Source organism: Clytia hemisphaerica, unplaced genomic scaffold (assembly GCF_902728285.1).
Source record: "Clytia hemisphaerica strain Z4C2 unplaced genomic scaffold, Clytia hemisphaerica genome assembly, whole genome shotgun sequence".
Taxonomy (NCBI): Eukaryota; Metazoa; Cnidaria; class Hydrozoa; order Leptothecata; family Clytiidae; genus Clytia; species Clytia hemisphaerica.
In genome coordinates this window covers 1-23,369 of record NW_027104002.1, presented here as the reverse complement: position 1 = coordinate 23,369, position 23,369 = coordinate 1, and the positions used below count along the sequence as shown (strand labels likewise).

Here is a 23,369-nt window from a genome sequence, read left to right as displayed (position 1 = left end):
CATGTATTGCTTGGCTCTACATGTGATACCTCTAAATTTGAACACCTCCAGAAAAAAGCATTTTACGAGATAAGTTTCAATTATAATTTTCATGGAAATTTTTAATCGCCAGATTTGGCTTGGCGTCAGTTTTGTTTGGTTGATGTTTGGTATTGTGATCATTAAAAGCAATGAAATGCCACACAGTCACTCTACACATGATGCCTCCAGCCATGATTGGTATCTAGAATGTTGGAAAAAAACATTTTACGAGAAATTGTTGATAGAAATTATATTGACTTATTTTTACAATTTTGGCGGTGTGGGTTTAGTTGGTTGATAATGTTTACACTGTGGGATGGTTTTCAAAAAACTGTTATATTGATTGTTGTTTGTTGGAATTGATTACCAAAAAAAAAGAGAACCTTTTTTTTATAAATACTTTATTTTTTTCATGAATCGGATAGTATGGATAGTATGTCTTGTAGTAACCAGTGCAGTGTCTGTTTTCAAATTTTGAAAGCTCTATACCTACTGAATCTGTGAATTGAAGCTCTGACTAGCTCTATGTTTAAAACTTTGAGCCATGTTTTTTTCTTTGTTGCTATTAAAGATAGATTTTTAAATTGTCGTAATGTAAATTTATGGTAAAGTTTTAGTTTTTGAGTTTAGTTCATCAGTAGTACATACAGTAGTATTTTTTCAGCAATCCTTTCTTGTAAATATAGTAACATTTAACCAGACTCACTGCCCTCATTATATTCAAATTTGTATTTTTTTAGGACTGATAAGTACATATTTTTAAACACCAAAACAAAGCAAACAACATGCCAGTTCTTTCTGGTGTGCTTTGAGTTCTATTTTAATCAACCCTCTCAACTGCTGATCTTTTAACTATCATTTATGAGTATAGAATGGGCTTCCATAGTACCATTTTCTCTAAGTATTTTGTGCAAATTTTTAACAAAGAAGTAGACTTCTTGACTGTCCTTGTCCCTTATGTTAAAGTTGTTCTGATGGAGAACATTGCTATTTTTGGTAGCCTTCACATATCAATAAGGAGCTTTGGTGTAAATGTTTTTTCTGATGAAATCATACTAATCTGAAACTATTAGGCCTTTATGAACTTTCTAGAACAATAATCTTGCTCCAATCTTGAGAAACACTGGAAAAATAGGTTAGCATTCCCTGCCATAATTTCACAGATTTCCTCTGCTTTCTGCTTGAAAACGCTGTCGTATAGCCGAAAACGAAAGTGAAACTGTGAAAACGTCCGCAAATTCGGGCCCAGTCCTCTTCCGAGACGGAGGCTAATTTTGTCAAAAATTCATATCTGACAGGGTCCACTTTTCAAACTCCAGCGGCACGCCCCCGTCGGCCGTCAAGGTCAATGCCCCCCCCCCCCTGGAACCGTGCACTTCCACTATAAACGAAGGGCGGCCTTGACTGGAGAAAAAATAAATAAATCAACATAAAAATGCCAAAAATGAACAAAAGTGACGAAAGCCACAGTGAACATATTATAAAGCGGCCGCCCCTTTCTCAGAGAATAAAGAACAGGTTTAAGACATTCTAACGAAAAGATTTATGTGAAATTCCAAGGATGAAATAATCTATCACATCTCTGTCTGCTTTGGACAAATTCAACCAAAATGAGCTTTTCAACCTCTCTGGCTTTAACATCGAATTAGGTTTCTTGATTGTACTTCCTTCTGATCGTTTTAAGCTTATTGGGCTGACCTTCCAGCACAGCTGGTTTATTTTCTAATTAAAATATAAGAGATGTAATGTTCATTCTCCTAAAATAAAAGGCATGATGTGTTCATTTTCCTTCAAAATTACAAGACATGATGGGATTTTCTTTAAAAAACAATGGAAACAGTGTTAATTCAGCCAGGGTTTGAATTAACGACTCGTGATTCACGAGTTAGTTTTGGCTCAGATGAAAAAAATCACGAATCAAAAGAATTAGGAATTCAAAAAAATTAGGAGGAAAAAATTTCATTTCTCTAACTGTTAGTGTTAAAGAAAGTATCTTGCCCCACATCTTTCTCTATATGTTCTTTCTCTCTTTCACTGGACATGTGTTACTATTCATGCCACACCCTCATTAATTACAAAAAGCTGATGGCGTGTTTACTTTGTGATATTTTTTATCTAAGAATCAACTGGCTTTTCATTCTATTAATAAACTCATTTAATATGCAAAACACTATTTATTTGATCTTCAACGCCCAGAAAGCCTACTAGACAAACAAACTTTTTCTTCACTAATTTAATATGCATAACACTATGTATTTGATCTTTTAAACATTCAGAAAACCTCTTAGACAAACAAACTTTAGTATGCATAATACTATTTATTTGATCTGTTTGATCTGTAATGTCCAGAAAGTATGCTAAACAAACACAATTTTGAAGAGTGATATAATAGCATTTTTCTCCACATGCGAGTAAATAAAACATTTGCAAGAAAAAAAAGCACACTCCATCATTTGAAAAATGATGAAGAAAGTGAATGAAATTGCGTCTTCTTTAATAACTACACACAAGTTTTATTCTTTGAAAAATGACTAAAAAATATATACGATGATGGTCTAAGGCTACAAAATTAATTTCTATTTTACTTGAAATTTGTTTTTTAAGGAATTTTTTCACGAATCACTTTTGAAAAGTTAAATCAAACCCTGTCCACTACATAAAAAGTAAGGAATTCTTCTATCTTTACCTGTCAATCAATCGTCCCGGCTTTCAATCAACCGTTCTGGCTGTCAATCAACTTCACCCCTCGAATTCGTTCAGTTTTGCTTTTGAAAGCAAAGTTTGATTTTTATAAAACTCATAAAGCAAAATTAAATTATCAACTTCAATTCATCTGTACTTAGACTTTAAAGCGAACCTGAAATTGAGGCCTCAAAACAATCATATCTGTAATAGGGGTACGGGAATGTGTCGCTTTCACCTCCACGAGTTCCACCCACGCAGGGTCACAAAAACTCCTAAATAGGAAAATCGCTCCCTGGATTTCCCTTTTCGGGAAAGAATCTAGAGATTTGTTTCGAGGGAATTTTATTCAAATTGACCTAACGGTGACACCTTTTCATTCGGGCCAATTATACATAAAATAAAGGTTCTTAACAGTTCGCGACATATTCATGAGATTGAATATTTTCGTCCACATCTTTAGAGCGTACTGGGCTTTAAAGGCTGAACGCATCCCCTTTGATATGTAACACATTTTTTATAAGCAACCGAGTTGCTAAGGGTCCAGCCCTGAGAATGGTAAAAAAATTGAGCAATTTGGTCTTAGAGCAACATACACTTTTTTTTATAAGAACAATTTTATAAGAACAATGAGGCTCAAAAATGCCAAAAAATAAGAACAATTTAAGAACAGTGGAGAGGCTGAAAGTATTTTAAAAAAGTAGTTTTTTTGTTATTAGGTCATAATGACATAATATTATATGATGGATTATAAAAATATAAGGGATTTGGTAGATAATGAAAATATTAAGCAGTTATTGGACAAAGTCGAAGCCTCGTCCAATATCTTTTCTCGCACGTCCAACATTTTTTTTATTGGATGAGACTGCGTCCAAATAAATGGTTTATTATCCGTTCATCGCTAAAATATTTCTGGTTTTCAAACATAATTCCAATTTATAAGCTCGTAAATCTGGGTTGGTGTAATTTAAGATGCACGATCTAACGATTTACGATGCACGATTCGCGATCCGTGCATAAAATATGTTAATTCATGCGTAATTATGCTAATCATGATAAATTATTTAGGTAATTTACTAACTTTCATTCGCTGAAACTTAATTATTTTTAAAAATATCATTTATGCAAGGTTATACAAATTATATTTAAAGAAGCTATGTGCATTCACCATCTGTTCTTACTCTCTTTTTCATAACTTGAATCAATATAGGGGAATTGTTTACCGAAAGAAAATTCTTTCTCATAATAGAGCACCCGTTTTTTGCTTCGTACATTACGTCCTCAAAACATATTGTTCGCCAATATATTCTTTTATTTACTTTTAAGAAAGAAATTACTATATTCGATTATGATTGTTAAAACTGAGAGCAAAAATAATTCTTGTGCATTGTTTACTTTCACTCTCATTATGATCAATATGTAAATTTGTCTTTTTCATAATTTTACGGTAATAATTATTCGTAGTTCCATTGGTTACTTTTTTCTTTTTTGTTGCATAAATTTACTGTGGCAAACAAAAGCGAGAAAAGATTATGCCATTGTTTTAGAATTATGTTGTATAATTTAAGTTTTATGATAATTATTAGGAATAATCAGCATACTTTATGCATGGATCGCGCATCGTGAATCGTAAATCGTTAGATCGTGCATCTTAAATTACACCAACCCCGTAAATCTGGTTTCTTGGTAGTTTTTTATTCAAAAGTCTTATTTTTATTTTGTGACTTAACGTCAAAAAGAAGATGCTCAATTGTTATTAAACTCGTTGTGTGACGTCAATTTTTGAAATATGTAGCCTCCATGGCCCGGTTGTTCAAAAGTGGATTAGCGGCCGATTAGCTTAATTTTCGATTAAATCTCGATTAGCGCCGATTAACGGAGAACCGTCGGTTGTTCGAAAAATATTAGGCTTAAATCTGGATTAAATCCCGACTAAATTGGCCAAATTTTAATCCTGCTCTGACCCAGGATTAACGAGGATTAAGAAGCTTTTTTCTACAAAAAAGGTGAAATCGCTGCATTGAAGTGATAAATTCGAACAAAAAAAGCTTTTCGATTTGATTATATAGGGGCTGTGTATCGTGTTTAAAATTCTCGTCCGCGTGTTTTTTTAGTTTTAGAAACTTGATAGCTTGAATTAGTAAGTTAGGAGAGATTTTTAAATTTCATTAAATTTTAATTAAAAATTTGAATAATACAATAATTAGATTACTGGAGCCTTTCTATAACATTTAAGCAGGTTACCCCAAAACTAGAATAACTCTGGGACAGGAATTTTATACACGATACGCATCCCCTATATCAAAAACAATTCTGATGATGCGCGCGGCGGCGCCGCCTATGGGCTATATGATACAAGATCTGTTATCAAACCCGATCAAACCGATCAAACCCTATCCAGACGTTTCTTTTTTAAGGCTTTCCTCGCAAAATAAGGGGTGAAGCTCTTTCCAAAAACCAGTGACTGATTTAAAATTTTGGTCGGAGAAAAACAAATTTGAAAGCACATTCATTCTACTAAATGGAAGTTTTTCCCCAACATTTTTTTCGCCAAAAGGTATATCGTGTGTGACAAAAGAAAAAATCTAAAAACAAAGAGAAGAGTTTTTCTCCTTTTTAAATCAATAGGACACCCTCCAAATAAATTCAATATCAGTTTATTTGTTGAGGGTCTCGAAGTTTTAGTTTTAGATTTCTAAAAATTATTAGGGCATTCGATTTCATCGCGGATTTCATCGTGAGTATTGTATTCTTAATGTAAATACATGCAAATAAAAGGTTTTGATGTCAACGGAGGACCCGGGGAGGGTCACACCCCTTGTTGATTGACAGAGGTGCGCCGCTGAGGATGGAAATCTTGAAATTGACGAGTGAATCAGGATTGATAAAATTGAAAACTTAAGTTTTACGCCGAGTTTGTATATTTTAGGCCTAGCATTTTCCGTGGTGCTATATGTTCGTTTACGAAGAAGCATAGTATGGTTTTATTTTGGAAGAAAGGGCTTGTGAAAATTGTAAAAATCACGAAAAATGGTGGTCAATCAATAATCATTCGAGTAGCTTCATATCGCTTAGGTTTTTTTTTCCTTTATTTTACTCATCATTGCTGTTTAAATGAAACAACTTCCCAAAAAAGACAAAGTTTCTTTTTATTAAAATCAAATAAAAGTCATTGACGTCATCGTCAGTCTTTTGTTTATTAATAGAAACATTCTATTGATACTTGATATCTTTATTCGTTTATCAAAGAAGCAAAATTTTCTCACGCGCATTCTTTCTTTACATATTTTATATAAAGATAGCCATTTAAAACTAAAATTTTTCCGATTTGTTCTGAAAGTATGTTTCAGCTAGAAATGATGATGTGTTGTGACGAGACAGGGGTATAATCAAGGTCATCTAACGTGCTCTGGTTGTCTAGGTAACCCTACAAAGCTTCAGAACACATCTTTTGTAGAGAAAAAAACGAGAAAACACATTATTTTACAAGTTTATCTTGTCGTAAAGATGATTTCCTAGATTTCAGAACACACCTAACCATAAAGGTCCATAAAGTAATTAAATTATAACTTTAGAGACATGTAGTGCAATATAAAAGTTTCCTAGAAAATAGAACACATCATTTGTATAGAAAAACTGAAGATCATAACATGTGGTCTCCTAGAAGATATGAACACATACTTCTAAAAAATTGCTTCGTCAACTGCTTTTGGAGATTAGCATTAGAACCTAAGAATGCAATTCTTAGAGCATTTTTAACTGTAAATAATTGCCTCCCATACCCCAGTAATAAGGCTCATCATACTTTCACAAAAATGCAATTTTATGCTTCAGGTGCCCGGAGGGGGGGGGTACTTAGGCAAAATGGGTGCCGGTTATGTGCGAGCCATAAGGGTAGTCTCTCAAAGGGGTACAAATTCAAAGGTTAGTCTCTGAAAGGGTCCAAAAATCACGAAAATAAAAAATTTCTCTCTCAAAGGGTCATGATTTCCAAATATTTTGACCAAAATAGTATTAAGAGTGTGTCGCGTCTCAAATTACAAGAAGAGATATAAAGTCAATGTAAAGCCATGTTTGCAACGGATTGGAAAGAAGAAAAAAAGCGATCTAAACCGTTTTGCTAATTCCACTTCGAATTTTTTAAAAGTAGATTATTTCTGTTTACAACTTTCATACAAAAGAAATCGAATTATTTTAATCTCCTTCAGATGTTTCTTTTATTTCAAAACAAAAGAACTGTTTCGATCCGGCCCGGATCGCAAAGAAAGTTGAAAAAATCCAACTTTTTTTTCGATTCGTTTTGATCCAAACACGTGAACAATTGAACCGTTCACGTGAAGAAAATATGTGGCAACTGGGTCGAAGATAGTCCTTCGTTCCAATCCATACCGATCCGTACTTCCTGGTATTTGCTTTTTCTTAAGAAAAGTACAGTAGAATTCCCCTGCCTTTACTTTTTATAAAACGAATGGAATGGAAGAGAAAGCAAAAGGTGGACAAAATTTGATTGACAGCTGTCGTTTTTTGATTTTGATTGACGGATGAAATATTATTTGTATTGTTTTCATTTGCTAAACTTACGAACGTCTCGGATGGGACTTGAACCGCCATGATAGATACTCGGAGTCTACGATCAGTTCCAAAATACTTGGCACAAAAGGGAAATTCCCCACGAAATTTCATAACCACAAACAATTTGGAAGCGCTCTAAATTAGATTGGAATGCACTCATATAAAAATGTTTTCCACGCACATTGTGTTGACATCCGACATCTCAGGCTCACTTTCAGATGGCTTCAGCAAAATAACATGTGAATTCAAACTACACTGTAAGAGTCAGAAAAGTTCCGTAAAATGCACGTTCTGTAAGGGTCCGATTTTGAAAGCCATTTTTTTGGCGGCACATGCATTGAGTTTCAAGCCCGTAGGGTGCCTTTTTTGGAAAATTTGGGGAAAAAGTAGAAAATTTGAGAACATTTTGGAATTTCAGTCCAAATTCCGGCAAAATTTTTGAAAAAACGAGTCCCATGTAGGGTCCATTTTTCGAACCTCTCAGCGGAGCACCCCAGTCGGTCGGCAAGGGTAGTACCCCCCGGGCTTCAAGTACACCAGGTTGAAGCCCCGTTGAAGCCGAGATTGGAAAAAGTCGAGAAAACTTTAGAAAGCAAGATACTTAATTAAATTTTGATTGAAAGCTCCCTTTTTTGTCACTTTGATTAAAATAACTCCTGTATCGAACTCAAATTACCCTGAGTATCAGAGGTTAAGTTTTCAAAGAATATATTAACCTCTGAAGACAAATAATAGAAATTTTATCGCGCATGTGTCAATCTAATCACTGTAGAAAGAATCAAAGATGAAGAGCAAATATTACCTTATTAATGTCTAGCAGACTGTATCAGTATGCAGTTTACTATTTACGAATTCCCCAGAAACCTCCAAGTGTAATCGAAGTGAGTTTCTTTCGAAAGAAATCTTTTACATGATTCCCAAATGTATAACAGTAATTACTAAACTATTAATAGTGGAATGTCACTTTTAATTGAATCGAAATAATAGACAGACTTTATGTTATGATTCTCTATCACTGACTCTTTATAAAAAGCATTGATGATATTTTTTTGTTGTGTTTTCAACGACGGGAATAAAAATATCAACTTTGAACTTCATCCAAGATCTTGGATGGTCGTCATGGTTACTTTTGTCTTCGTTGATTGCGCGATGAATAGAATCTCTATTCGTCGGCACAGCATCAATATATGATTTTGACCTGTGCTTTTCACGGTAAACTCAAATATTTGAAGCAATTCTAATTTTTGCCTTCTCGATTAGACTTTTTCAAGGGATCCCCATTTCATTCAAGCTCTCCCCCCCCCCAAACTTGTTGCAATGTCCCTGTCCATTAGCAACCCGACAGTATGTGAAAATTAAATTCAAAAATAAATCATGAATCAAAAAAAAATCATAAATCTTGAACAAAATTTTTCGAGTGATTTAGCCCTCGGTCCCATCCAGGCTCCTTATTTTTGAGACCTCGTCCCAATCATGATCGCTATTCCAAACTGGGTCCCATTCTGCGTCAAATTTTAAATTTGACTTTAAACTACTTACTCGAAAGCACACAAAGTTGTGCACGCCAAAGATAGAGAGGGCGAAGAGAACAGAAACGGGCGGACTTCTATAGATATACTTCCTATATAAAAGTATCTTATATATCTATAACAAATTAATATTTAAGTCTTATATAATCAGTCCTATTGTTATTAAAAAAAAACACATTTTTTCCCCTTTTTCCCATTCTTGATTTTAAATCGCTGAAAAAAATAGACTCTCCATCCTAGAAAAATAAAATCTTTGACCCTCTGTAAAACGTAAAAGGACCCCCTGGACAGCAAGTAATACGTAATACCCTCTGCACAAGGGCTTTCTGCTTTCTTCCCCTTGGACAAAACCACTTTTTATCCCCCTGGACAACACATGATTAACACCCTGGACAAGGACTTCTTACCCCCTGGACAAAGGGTTTTCTCCCCCCTGGACAATTTTTTTTACCCCCTCTGGACAAATTCTTTTACCCCCTGGACAAATTCTTTTACCCCCTGGACAAACTTTTTTACCCCCTGGACAAAACCCTTCTTGGCCCCCCTGGACAATATAGACATACTTAACTTTTTACACGACACATTGCTTTTGTATGATTTTCAAATGCCAATTTCAAAAAACTTTTGAAATACAATAAAAATCTTCCACTTAATGATATCTTTCCAACGAGAAGTTACGTTTTAGTAAAGCATTTTTTTCAAGAGTAATCATCTTGAAATGCACGAACAACTGCTTATTTTTTTGAAACAGACTTTAACTTCTATGGTTTGCTTAGGACGAGGAAGATATTTGATAAGGCCTTGGTGGAAACACGATTATGGAAAATAACATTATGGACAACTGGGAACATGGATCTGAAAACTTAGAGGTAACGATAATATCCGTTTATTCGTGGTTTGACTGTAATTTGGATGTACATTTATAATCTTATTTAGCGATTATTTAGCGATATAAAGGTTTCACTTATCAGAAAGGGCACCCAATAATTCCACTCTGTATAACACTATAATATAGTTTCGCATACTTTTTTGAAGCAAATATACATTTTTGGTTGAGCATGTACTCTGAAGTCCGAGAAGTCATATCAGTGTCTAAATATGTAACTTCGACTTTGACAGTGAAAACAGCACCTTCTGCTGCGTGGAGTATTGAAACAGTGTGCCACTTTTTAGAAAATTAAGGTAGCAATGTTTTTTTTAAAACTTAGCCAGATGTCAATCAAACGAATCGAACGCCGAATCAATTGAGCGCAATTGAACACAATCGAATAATTGCAATTCGATTATCGAACGCAATCCAATATTACCCTTGATTTACCGTTCAATTAATCGATTACGTTCGTTTGATTAAATTGTATTAGATTTTATTCGCTCTCGCACGGTACGTAAGCGCTCGGCCGCCCACAAAAAGCTTTAATGGAGTGATCCAATTTAATTTAATCGCAATGAAACTCATCGAACATATCGTAATCGAACAAAACCGAAGATCAATCGAATGTAATTGGTTCTGATTACCCATGATTTATTTCGACCGTGAAATGGCCTATCAATCGATCCAATCTAACCTTATTCAAACGCATCGAATATTACGCTGGAATCGCTGGAATCGGCCGTTTGATTGAGCTTCAATTACGTTCGACAACCGATTCGCAATTATTTGATCGCGTTCTATTACACGTTCGATTGTTTCGTTTGCGATTTTCGTCCGAAGTTGTTCGATTGACACCGTCTGGATTTAAGCTCTTGGCAAAATTTCCTAAAATACTTTCAAACATTATAAATCACAATGTCCACGGGGTAAAGATTACGTGTCCATGGGGTAAATATTGAGTATCCACGGGGTAAAGATTACGTGTCCATGGGGTAAATATTGAGTGTCCATGGGGTAATAATTGAATGTCCATGGGGTAAATATTGAGTGTCCATGGGGTAAATGTTGAGTGTCCACGGGGTAAAGATTGAATGTCCATGGGGTAAATATTGAGTGTCCACGGGGTAAAGATTACGTGTCCATGGGGTAAATATTGAGTGTCCACGGAGTAAAGATTACGTGTCCATGGGGTAAATATTGAGTGTCCATGGGGTAAAGATTGAGTGTCCATGGGGTAAATATTGAGTGTCCATGGGGTAAATATTGAGTGTCCACGGGGTAAAGATTGAATGTCCATGGGGTAAATATTGAGTGTCCATGGGGTAAAGATTGAATGCCCAAGGGGTGACTGTCCAGGGGTTGAAACTAAAGAGTATCCAGGGCATTTATTTGTGTGGGTAGTGTTAATCAAGTGATAGTTTGAAGGACTCAATTATTTGAAGGAAAAAATAATTTATGTCTCTTTAAAGGCCAAGAGGGGTTGAGGATGTCTTGTCCATGGGGGGAGATACCGTTGTCCAGGGGGCAAAAATTTAGTATTTTCCATAGGGTAAACAGCATTGTCCAGGGGGCTAGATATAACATGTCCATGGGTAAAAATGCAAATGTCCATGGGGTAAATTTGCACTTTGTCCATGGGGTGAGCAAAAAAAACAATATATCCTCCACCCCCCATGTACGGATTTTTTCTGGAAGAGCCTATTATTTCTTTAAGATAAAATACTGGAAATACTATGGAAAAATCTCAATATCCGTCCATATCTTGTGGTTAAAAACCATTAGAAGCTATTGGGTTAACTTTCGACAATGTTTACTGGAAATGACCAACTAAGCGACTATATGTCTTCCTGGACTACCCCTACTAGAATTTAGATCGCTCAAAGAATATAATAAAGCGAAATTAGGTTCTAGGTGCTCCTTAGGAATTTGGGTGTCCGCCGGGTGAATATTAATTTAGGTCATCCCTACAATTTGTGTAAAGGGGGTACCTTTTATCATGAACATATAAACGACTGGACATCTATCATTTATTGTCTCTTTGAAGCGAGCTTCGTTGCCGCCTGGATTTCAAAATTAGTATGAAAAATCCGACAATATTCCGTCATAATTTTATTTCTTTGAATTATTTAGGTAAAATGATTGATAGAGCTTGAACATTACTCCTAATGCACAAAAGAATTATTTTCGAATTTATTCACAAGTTTGCAATATATTTTATCAACATTTTCAAGCCTAAAATGCAGAATTTCAACTGCGTGTATACTTTTGAATCCCTTTTGTCACTCTAATAATTTTTTTTATGACTTGAAAAAAATAGCTTGCCAAAGTTGAGAGCCTGTTCCATAAGAATATCGAAATTAGAATGTGACACTCTCTAAAATTATTAGACACTTTTAAGTCAAAATTTAGAAATATTAGTCGGAGTTTTGACAAGCTGACTATGATTTTGCCTCTGTTATCTTGTTATGATATAGATAAAAGACTTGAGAAGAGCAGAACAACAGAGACTTTTGTCGAAGTTTTGACGTTGTTAGCAAGGTATTCCCAAGTGGTATATCATCAAAATATATTGTTCCATTTTATGCTTTTAACGAGGCGGCAACGAAGCTAGCAGCCTTTTCTACAAAAAGACAAAGGAGATGGATGTCCAGTCGTTTATATGTTTCATGCTTTTATACAGGGTGGATTTTGACATAACACTTTCCTTGTAATCTTTAACCGAAAGGGAAAACTTTTGCTCTACACTTCCTAAACTTCTAAATACTATAGACCTCATGCACCTAAATATGAATGAAGCCCAAGCTACTTTATAAATTAGTCCCACTCATGGGATATTTTAGCAATTTCCCATTGATAAGAGTAAACTGACAGCGTCACTGGTTATGAGCCCCTCGGACGTGATGTAGAACCTCTGTCCAACTTATACGGACGCCTGAAGTTTTGAAGCTTCCAATCAGATTTTAAACACGGACAAAATGTCTTTTTGATTGCCTTTGTGAATAACGTGAATGTTATCATTTTTCCTTGATAACAAACAAAATTTCATTGTCTCGGAGAAAGCTATAAGCAAAAAGCTCGTACCCAAAAATTTTAAAAATAAATGTCAAAAAAGTGAAGGTCTTCAAATCTCTAAAACCTATTTTTATGGGAAGCAAAAAAAAATAGAGCTTAACCTCGCTTTAAAAATTTTTATCACATTTTTTAGGTTTTTGTAAAATCGCAGGCCAAAATAGGATAAAAAATCATTAAGTTTTGCAGTTTCTTTTCATTGATTTCATTATTAACCCCTACTTTTAACCATTTTTGGAATCTACATAAAACTTCTGACAATTTGATATATAACATGCATATGTTCCCGAAAAATCAACATCTGAGCCTGTTGCAAAAAAAACTGCTTTGGAATGATGTCCTTATTACAGGGTTTTTTTCAGGTATGGATTCAAAAAACTAATCAAAAGGCCTCTTTTGCAAGCTGAGTCAACTTTCTATAGGACTTGGACTGGTTAATCTATGATTTGAGGCTTTCAAATCCATTTTTCACTGACTAGTACTAGGTCAGAGTTTTTGTCACGCCGTGACAGAAAGTTTTCAATAGCCTGTAAAAATCTATGAGAGTGGAATCAGGTCTTCATTTTTTCCATGAAACATCAACCCATTAATGTTAATCAGAAACCTAAAAAAGAAATTCAAAAATCAACCCACAAGATTTTCTGTAGCCCTTTTTAGTTTTTGTCACGCCATGACGGAAAATTTGGGCCTATGTCGAAATTCCCCTATCTTTTCGTCAATTGTATTTGAATTGAGATTTCTTTGCTTGAAAATTCTTCAAATAGGTAGAGTTCATCAGAATATGCAAAAAATTGAGTCAAAAATCCAGAATTACAATGAACTAGAGGTCCTGCAAGGTGGATTTTCTCATTTTTGATCGAAATATTACGTAGGAGGGGGTTTATCTAAAGAATCCTGCATTACTAAAAATAGACAAAAAGAACGACAAATTTCATAAAAAACGACATATTTCGCCGTCCACAACCCCAACCGAAAGTAACTGTACCACCTTTAGAGGAACAGACTGGTAGACTATTTTTGGAAAAACCCGGCCTTTTTTTAGGATTTAGTGCATGTTTTAACTTTAAAAGTTAATTTTTCTCATTCTTGTATGTATTTATGACAACTTGACATCAAAAGAATAATGTTCCTTACAAATTCAGAAAAATAATTTCCTATTTCACATTTGTGATCTTTGGTGTTACATCACTTTTTGGGCCAAAATTGGGTCATTTTTAGGCCCAAATCCAAAAAAACAACAAAAGTAACCTGAAAATAACCCTATCATGTTATATATCAGTGGAAGTGGAATTTAGAGTAGATTTTGAATATCCAAGTTTCATGTCTTAAAAAACAACTTAACTCATATTATTATTATGCTTTAACAGCTAAAAAAAGAAATGGGTACGAGCTTTTTGCTTATAGCTAGAAGCATGTTTTTATACAGAGTTTGTTTTCAACTGAGATTTAAGTATACGACTTTGAGAACTACCTACTGGAGGCTACCACCCTCTGAACCCTCTTAAATTGGAATTAAAGAATGTACCAAGATTTAAAGATCTCATTGAGATCAATTATACTAGTCATCCTAGGAATTATTATATTGGGAACAAATAGAGAGTTTTTAGATTCTAGAGAGGAAAATTAATGATGTGTTGCTTATTCCTTTTGAAAGTAAATAGCAACTTAATCTCTTAATCTATAACTCAATTGGGCAATAAATAAAGGGCAGGATTTTAATCTAAAATCTAAAGACGGTAATCTCTAAAGAACGTTACCTCCTGTAGACTCATGTTAATGCTCTAACATGTGACAATACGAAAAGAATTGATGATCTCTACTCATGTCTTAATTTAATTTACTTCGAAAAAAGCAAAAAAGTGCTTACAATACAAAGTGCTGAATAGACGTATAAATTATATTGACGCAAATTATTCACAAGAAGGAAAGAGTTATATGACAACTAATTACAATGATACAAAATAATGTTTAACCCTTTTTTAACCCAATTGAATAACATCCTTTTTTCAAAACCATTTTCCTCACAAGAGATCGCAAATAGTCTACTGTAATGAAAAAGTTCAATAATAGTGTGACGACGAGAACAATTCGATTTTAGAGCTCGTTTGCTGCTCACTGCATATTAATTGGGTAATAAAAGGGGTTGTATGTTAGTAAAATTAGAATATGAAGATAAAAAAAATGGTTGAATACAAAACTTGTTGTGTTGATGACCATCATGACGATTTACGAGCATGAAAAATAATGGTGACCTGCTTTAAATGAGTAGAAAACTAAAAGAGATAAGAGAAAAGAGAAATGCGAGAAGTGAATTGACTCGAAGGTGAGCTGATGATGAGGGTGAGGTAACGGATGCTGTTGAAGTGATGGCTTGTGATGAGGATGGTGGTGTAGGTGAAATAGGTGACTTGGTGGGTGACATGGATGAAGAGGATGCGGCAATAGATGGAAAAGATGGCGTGGAAGAGATGAACGTTGTGTGAGAAGGTGCGAATGATTCAGGCATGGAAGTTGTTGAGGTTTGGGATTGCGAGAAAGATTGAGTTGAGCTTGAGAAAGAGAGCGAGGATGATTGGATATACAATGAAACTACTTGTGACGATATGAGAGTGGTAGAAAGAAGGGGAGAAGATGATGGTGATTCAGATGACATGAACGAAGAGGATGAAATTTCGAGTGAAGTGGAAGGTGAGAGAGATGGTTCAGGTTGCAAGCGTGGATATTCATCTCCTTGGTAACCGATACAATGCCAACAGTTGAAACGATTTTCAGAATCATATTTCTTTTTCAACTCTTGCAATTTCTCCAGGTGTTCTCCCCATAAAGAGTTTCGCCAATCAGGTTCTTTCGCCCAAGCATGGTTGAATCCAGCTCCTGTATTTTTGATATTCTCTCGCAAATAATTCGTCATTTCATCCTGGAAGGTTTCGATTTGCCAAACAGCTTTTCTCATTGCGGGATGGACAGCCGTTTCGTCTTTGCTAGGATCCATCACTACACCTCCTAAGAGATAATTGAAAGTGAAAAACCCGTTTCTCACCATCCATTTCAAATGTTCCAAAGCTTCCTCAGGTTCGTTCAACACAAATTCACGCGGGATCAACCGACTTGCGATATTGATCGTACGTTCTCCAGTTTTATCAGTATCCATTTGATAACCTCCACGAATATTGAAATAACTGTCAGCCGTCAAGATGTTTGTTGTGACAGCTAGTTTCTCTAGCGCAGGCAAGTCATTTTTCCATTTATTGAAGTCATTGATGAAGGTTGCTTTAGCATCTTCTTCAGAACCGACAAAATACAAAATAAGTGTGTTCAATGTCCAATAGCCTCCCCAACGGTTGTCCAGATTTGGTGAAAGTTTCACCCACTCTTCCAACCAAGAATCTACAGTCCCTGTGTAATACCAAGGGGCTCCAATGTTCGCAATGTTCATGTAAAACTCAAGAATGGGTTCAGCTGGTCGAATCTTGTAGTGAACTGCTGTGACAACACCCCAAGTACCACCACCTCCGCCTCGTAGCGCCCAAAACAAGTCTGGATTAGTACACTTATCTACGGTAACACAACTTCCATTTGCAAGGACAACGTCAAAGTCAATAACATTATCAATTCCTATCCCATATTTGCGAGACATGGAAGACAAGCCACATCCTTGAAGCCAGCCACCTGCTGCAGATACTGTCAATCCACCACCTCCAACAATATGGTATTTTGAATTCAAGGCTTTGTATACACTATTCCATCTTTGTCCACCACCAACTTTGACTGCATGAGTGAAAACGGTTCCGCAAGAATCAGTGAAGTTTTGTTTGACATCATCTACAGTCTTCAAGTGTTCAGGGAGATTGCGCGTCCAAATCAACAAAGTAGATTTCCCCATACTCGAGCCAGCATATGAATGACCAGATGTTTTGATTGAAACAGCAATGTTGTATTTATTGGCGAACGCAATTGCCAGTTGTACATCTCTCACAGATTTGACCTCCACGCTGTAAGCAGGGATGTTCCAAGAAGTGCTACTTTGACAGAATTGACGTGAGCAATCATGATATTGCATGCAAATACCATTTCCAGTGGATGAGATGTTGAATGCATTGTCACCTTGTTTTTCACATTGTTCGTAATCATCTGGTGAAAGTTGATGAAGTGTCCCGTTCAAAGATTCATCAAAATCGTTCCATTCAATCTGACTGGGCCAGCAAAGCAAATCAGGCTCACAATATTTCTTCTTGGAACAGAAGGAAACATTCAGGAGAGCATAGAGCAGAAGCAGTTTTATGACAAACATCTTTTTTCTCATAAAGGTATTGATGAAATCTTAGTTCACAAAATGATGACTGCAGGTCAAGCACACCGAATATTAATGGAAAAAATGATTGCTTCAGCAAGTCTAAATACGATTAACTCAGCAATATACCCAAAATATGATTGCTTCAGCAAGTCTAAATACGATTAACTCAGCAATATACCTAAAATATAAATAGCTTAGCAGCATACTTTAATACTTTTTTAAGTACAACAGAAAAGATGAGATCTGCAGTGTTTTTTCCATAATAGAGATAAGAACTTTCTCATCCACATTCATTACATTCCAGCTTTATTTTATCCTTGACATGGTATGGTGTTTATCATATAGTAAATATTTAAACATTTATTGATAACAAGAAATTGAATGTTGGTTCTATTCTAACCTTTCTTCTAGTGTAATTACACATTATATATTGTTAATAGTTAAAAAATAAATACTTTTACAGCACTTTTGTAAATAATACACTTTTAGTAGCAACACAAAGTAATGACTGAGGGGAAAATGTTGCTCTAGCATTCACCTAAAAAATTAATTACTCAAATCAGTACCACGTATTTATGAGAAAATTGTACTTTTGTTAAGAGTGAGGGTGATTATACGTTTATGTCACCCTGATATTTGTATAGAAGATGATCATTTAAAACAAATAGTGTGCACAACCCATTCCCCTATAGGCGGTTTTAGACCATGTTGAACCTATCAGAGGAAGAGATTTGTAATTATAATTTCATTGTCTTTTAACGAGCGTTGCACACCTTCGAATGTTTCAGACGTAATTACTGTATTGTATTAAATCCGCCAGTGCCTCCCCCCTCCCCGATAAAAATGAACTGCAACTTTGGGTATCTCCTCTTAACATCAAATAATATAATACCTTAAGGGAAGAAATTTTCGCGAGAAGAAATTTTCGCGGAAGAAATTTTCGCGGAATTTAATTTCGCGAATTTGGGCGTGATTCGCGAAATTAAATTCCGCGAAGCACACCAAAATTGTTAAATCGCGAAATTAAATTCAGCGAAATTCGATTTTTTTTCTTCTTCTTTTATTTTGTTGTTTTTGACCAGGTATTACCAAAAAAGATGGACACAATTGATTTTAAGCATTATAACGTGTATTTTTTATGAAATATAAACAAATTTAAACAACTCCGTTATGCTTAAAAGTTAATCTAAGTTGATAAATTCTTCTCAATCGCGAAATTAAATTCCGTGAAACTTTTAAAATCGGCTCATTCGCGAAATTAAATTCCGCGAAATTTGCCATTTTGAAACTCTGATTCGCGAAATTAAATTCCGCGAAAATTTCTTCTCGCGAAAATTTCTTCCCTTAAGGTAAGTGAACTTTTTTAACTAGTAACATCCATCTGGAAAAGATCCTCTACTTATCTCGAATTGCAAACGTCCAAAAGTCTACCCAGTGCTTAATTCACACTTTAAATTTTACTACTGTAGTAGGGAAAAGATTTTTTCGAAATTTCATGGATGGATGTTCATATTTCATATCACGTATTCACAACAATAAAATTTGCAATGTTTCTTTCTGTAATTTCAAGTTAAGTGTTTTTAGTAGGAAGCTTTGTTTAATAGGGGAAGATAGTAAAAGTGTTACAGTGACTCCATGTGAAGAGAATGATGAAAAGGAAAGACATCTGAACTTCAAACAATTCTAATTAGCTAAACTTATATCTTACATGTCTTGTCTGTATTTGTATTGGCCCTCACCCGTAGAAACTAAATTCATAAAGCCTATTATTTTATCAGCTTATTTCATCAAGTAAGTATGAGATTTCTTAAAAGGAAGACAATATAATCGACCTCTCTGATGGAGACTGTCAAAAAGGACGAATAGGGAAATAAAAGAATGAAAAAGGCTCAAATGAAAATAAAAAGCTAATCAACAATCTAGTAAATTATAAGGTGGTAGTACCCTTCACCTGAAAAAAGCATAGGTGTATTCAAATCTTGAAATTCTGCTAAACTGCCACCATTTCAAACATCTTAACTCATTTGTGCTAGACAAGCTCAATAAAATCAAGAGCATTTCCAGAGCACTGGAAACCTGAGTGTAACCCTTGAAGAGTATGAATCAAAGGTAAAAAGACTTTTTTTCTCTCCTTTATGTACATACCATACAAATATAAATGAACATCTATTGATCATCGATTGTTTTTCATCAATCAGCTTGGTAAATTTCGTGTTGCCATTTCAAGAAATGACTCGCAAGTTATCAATGACGCAAGCAACCAACAAAAGAAACCAATAAAAGATCAAAACTAAGCTGTAAGTGGGAAAAAATTATTAATTGCCAATCATAAGGATTTGTAAATCTCAAAACTAAATTAACGGGGTTTTATGGGCTATCTTATGATATATAACTGAAGACTCCTTGGATTGGCGAACATAAAGAAATAGAAGAAGTTAGCAGCAGTGGGAAATCAAGGTTTCAGAAAAAAAAAACATCAGACATCTACAGGATGTGTTTGCAACAACAAGGATGAGAGTTACCTGAATCAGGTTCAAAATCCCAAGACAATCAATTGAAACTTGAAATAAAATAAAATGACTGATTGCTAATGTGCAGTAGCCAGCTAATCACCCAACCAAAATTTGTTAATATATTACCAAATCATAAAGTGATATAATAGGTTCCAAATTGATAGTAAATTTGAGAATTCACATCTGAAAACCATTCAGCAGCGTCTAAATTCGCCCCATGTATAGATTATTAAAATTATGTCAGTTCAGCATAATTTATTTTTAATCAGACACATGACTCTATTCTTCCACTTAACTAAAGTAACTAGCCCACAGAAAAAAGAAATGGTAGCAGTAATTGGGACTACCTGCGTTCAGATGACGAAATCATTTTGCAGCTTTGGAGAGTCTTTGGTTTGAAGTTCATTATTGTTACCCCTCACTTCTGAAAGTAACCCCGATTGAAGGTAGATCTTTTGCTAATCAAGATGACATGTTGAATACCAATGGGAACTACTTTTTGCGGTAACTAATTTATGCGTTTTTGGATGTCTACCGCAAAAATTAGTTCCGTGAAATGCAACTTTTACTATAAATTCTGAAAAACTCCTAGAAAAATGAAAAGTGGGTGTCAACCACAAAAATTAGTTCTGCTAAAAACACCGATTTCACACCCTCATACTGCAAAATAAGTTCCACGACAATTAGTTACTGCAAAAAACTTAAGCATTAAAACAATGACACACTAATGCATATAACTGTTTTACATAATGTGCAGAGGGGTTTGAACCCCTATTTTCGATATTCGTATTTCCCCCTAAATTTTCGAACCCGGGCTAATTTACAGCAGCAGTCCACCAGTCATTCAAAACCAAAAACATTGAAATTTGTATTAAAAATTATATGAAAAAAGAGTTTAACAGTTTATAGCAGGCAAAAATTTAGCTATCTACACCTGTTTTTTAGTTGTCCCACACCAAATATCTAAATCAATATAAAATATGATAGATAATTTGACCAAAAGTTGTTACCCCCTATTTTTACTTGACCCTCCCCCTAAAATCTCAAACCCGCTATTTTATTCAGAAAATCTCCTATCCTCCCCCTATAAAGCACTTTTGGAAAAGGATGGGGACCTCAAAAAAGGGGGATTCACACTATGTTTTAAGTGTGCACTAATTTTTTCTTGACATTGTTTTAATGCTGGAGTTTTTAAAATTATTCAACATGACATCCCGTTCCTGATTACATAGCTAGTAAAAAGTCTTCCATCGCAGTGCACAATTTTAATGACCAGCTTTACTAAGAGTTCCCGCTTCATATCAGACACATATTTCATAACAACACAGTGCTGATATATGCAAAAAATGTTTTTCTTTTCCTCTCTCCGACCAATCTCGCTCCACATCTGTGTTAATCCAATGTGAAAAAGCTTGTGAATTGAAATTAATTAGTATAAAGCAAACGATATCACTCTTATTTAAAAACAAAACCTTTAATTAAACCGAAATCTTAAGAATCGAACAGTAATCAGCAGTAATCAAACTGAATATCCCGGTAGAGTTTGATTATTACCTTATGGGCACCCTTATTGGCGTTATTTTTGGGACGGTGTTAAAAAGGTCGGATTAAAAAGGGCCAAAATTTTGTAATTTTTTCTCAATTTAAAGGATTTTAGGCATGATTAAAGGATGAAAATCAATGATTTTCAATGGAATTTTGAACAGTTTAAGAGTGAAAGATGACTTTTTAATGTAAATTTTCGTTAATACTTACTGTTTTGAAGCCTGAAAAGCAATTTTTACAAGTTTTGGCGTTATTTACGGCCCTAATTGGCGTAAGCCTAACATTAAGCTTGGGCAGAATAAGGGTCGGCGTAAAAGGGGTTGGCGTTAAATTAGGGCTGGCGTTAAATTAGGGCTGGCGTAAAAAGGGCCGATAAGGTATTCGTTTCGGTTCAGTAATTGAACAGTATTGTTCAATTAGTTTGATGAAATTTGATGACACCAACCTAGATCCGCACACCAACAGATAGGTTATTTCCCAGAAATTTTGCCAGAGCTCAAACTGTCTTAGCTGCTTTGTACGGGTGAGAGTAAATCTTGTATTTTTCTATATTTGATCTGGAGATTTCTGGGGTTTCTGAACCTTTAAGATGTTTCTAGGTTGGACTCATTTTAAGAGTTCAACTTTGATATTTTCAAATAAACGTTTTTCAATAGATAAAGAAAAGTTAAGTTTCATTGATACTATAGATTTATAGTCCTATTTATTTCAAACTCCTCTTCTTTTATTAAAACGCTATTTACCAGGTGTTAATATAAAGAATAAACTCTATTCAATCTTGTTCATTCAGTTTTCATAATGGGTTCTCTACAGCTATTCAATCAATTTAGCAGTTTGGCTCTGATTCAATCCAGAGTTTAAATTGGCCCTTGATATCTATGAGCAGGTGGGATTCGAATCTACACATGAAAAGTACCCTTGGTTAGAAACTCTGTACGCTACCACTAGATCACGAAGCCACAGCAAAAATCTGAATTCACAATCTACTTATAGTGTGTATTTCAAAGACCTATATATAAATACCAGATAAAGATAGCAACCTACCAGAATCGATTTTTTATTCTTCTTTTGCCAAAGTTTTTATATAGACAAAGAATGCAATGTCAAGGTGCTGAAGTAAAGATAGAGTGCAGTCTTGGACAAGTTATAGTTATAGTTCATCATATTTCAGAATTTTCAAGATTTCAACTTTCTCAAGATTCACTCATTCACCAGCTCTTGCGGTGAGCGGTCACTGGTGTACGAGGCTTAAAACTGGGTTCTAGTCTGATTTTTTTTAAATTCTGATTCTTTTTCCACTCTTTCCATCATCTTCTTTGAACTGTAAAATGTGTGTGAGAGCCACAGGGTTGGATAGTGGCAATCCAATCCCAGTTCATTCCCTTCTAGTATGCTTTCTACTTTAACCGGATTAAATTTCGCGAGATTAAATTTAGCGAGCTAAAAAAATCGCGAAATTTTCTGGATTTAATTTCGCGAGTCAGAGTTTTGAAATATTTCGCGTGGATTTAATCTCGCGAATAAGCCAGAAAACAGCTGAAAATAGCTATTTTTTGCCATAAATGGAGACTTGGAACTACTTTCTCCGCCAAAAATACAATTTTAAAAGTTTTGTGGTGGATTTAATTTCGCGAATCAGGAATCTCACGCGTGTTCGCGAGTTTTAATTTCGCGAAAATTAATTGGATTAAAGTACAACGTTATGGCAGAAACGGGTCAAAGCTGGTCAAAGGTGTGGCAACTTTTCTAGTAGAAAGTATACTTCTTTTCTCACTGTTATTTAGTTTCTTCATTTGGTTCCCTGGATTTTATGTTTTAGTTTATTTTATATTATTGCACACATTTTAAACTTTCACTAAACACATCTTTTTACAATCTTTTATCTGTGGTGGTGTCTAATTAACACTGCTTGGCCTACCTGCACAACCCTATTTCCATCATATAGATAGATAGGAGGATATTTTCACAAATGGCCAAAATCCTGTGCAGGTCGAAAACTGAGGAACAGATCATGTGTTTTGTTAGGCGGCAAGACCGACTCTCGAAAATTGAGTAGAATTGAGTCGGTGAGTCGGTAAATTTGTCAGACTTTTTCTTTCCTTCGTTCAAAAATTTTATTATTGCCAATTTTTCGCGAGTGATTTCTAGTTCAGCACATTCGCGACATTTTGACTTTGTTTATCATTACATGCGCCATAGGTCATAATTTGAAACCACCCATAACACGCGGTTGTTTTGGCTACTGGCTACTTTCCTTCAAGAATACACTCCAA

At 34.9% G+C, this 23,369-nt stretch overlaps 1 protein-coding gene across 1 annotated transcript; it reads right to left on the bottom strand.

Moving 5' to 3' along the window:
* Positions 1 to 15,001: 15,001 nt before the first annotated feature.
* LOC136811346 (uncharacterized) lies at positions 15,002 to 17,035 on the bottom strand. Its single transcript, XM_067067960.1, has one exon. It carries the CDS (start codon positions 17,033 to 17,035, stop codon positions 15,002 to 15,004), a length of 2,034 nt encoding a protein of 677 aa, XP_066924061.1.
* Between the last annotated feature and the right edge of the window lie 6,334 nt (positions 17,036 to 23,369).

Bases quoted from the DNA above. Each gene is read 5' to 3' on its own strand.
- LOC136811346 (XM_067067960.1), bottom strand. From the start codon at position 17,035: ATGTTTGTCATAAAACTGCTTCTGCTCTATGCTCTCCTGAATGTTTCC.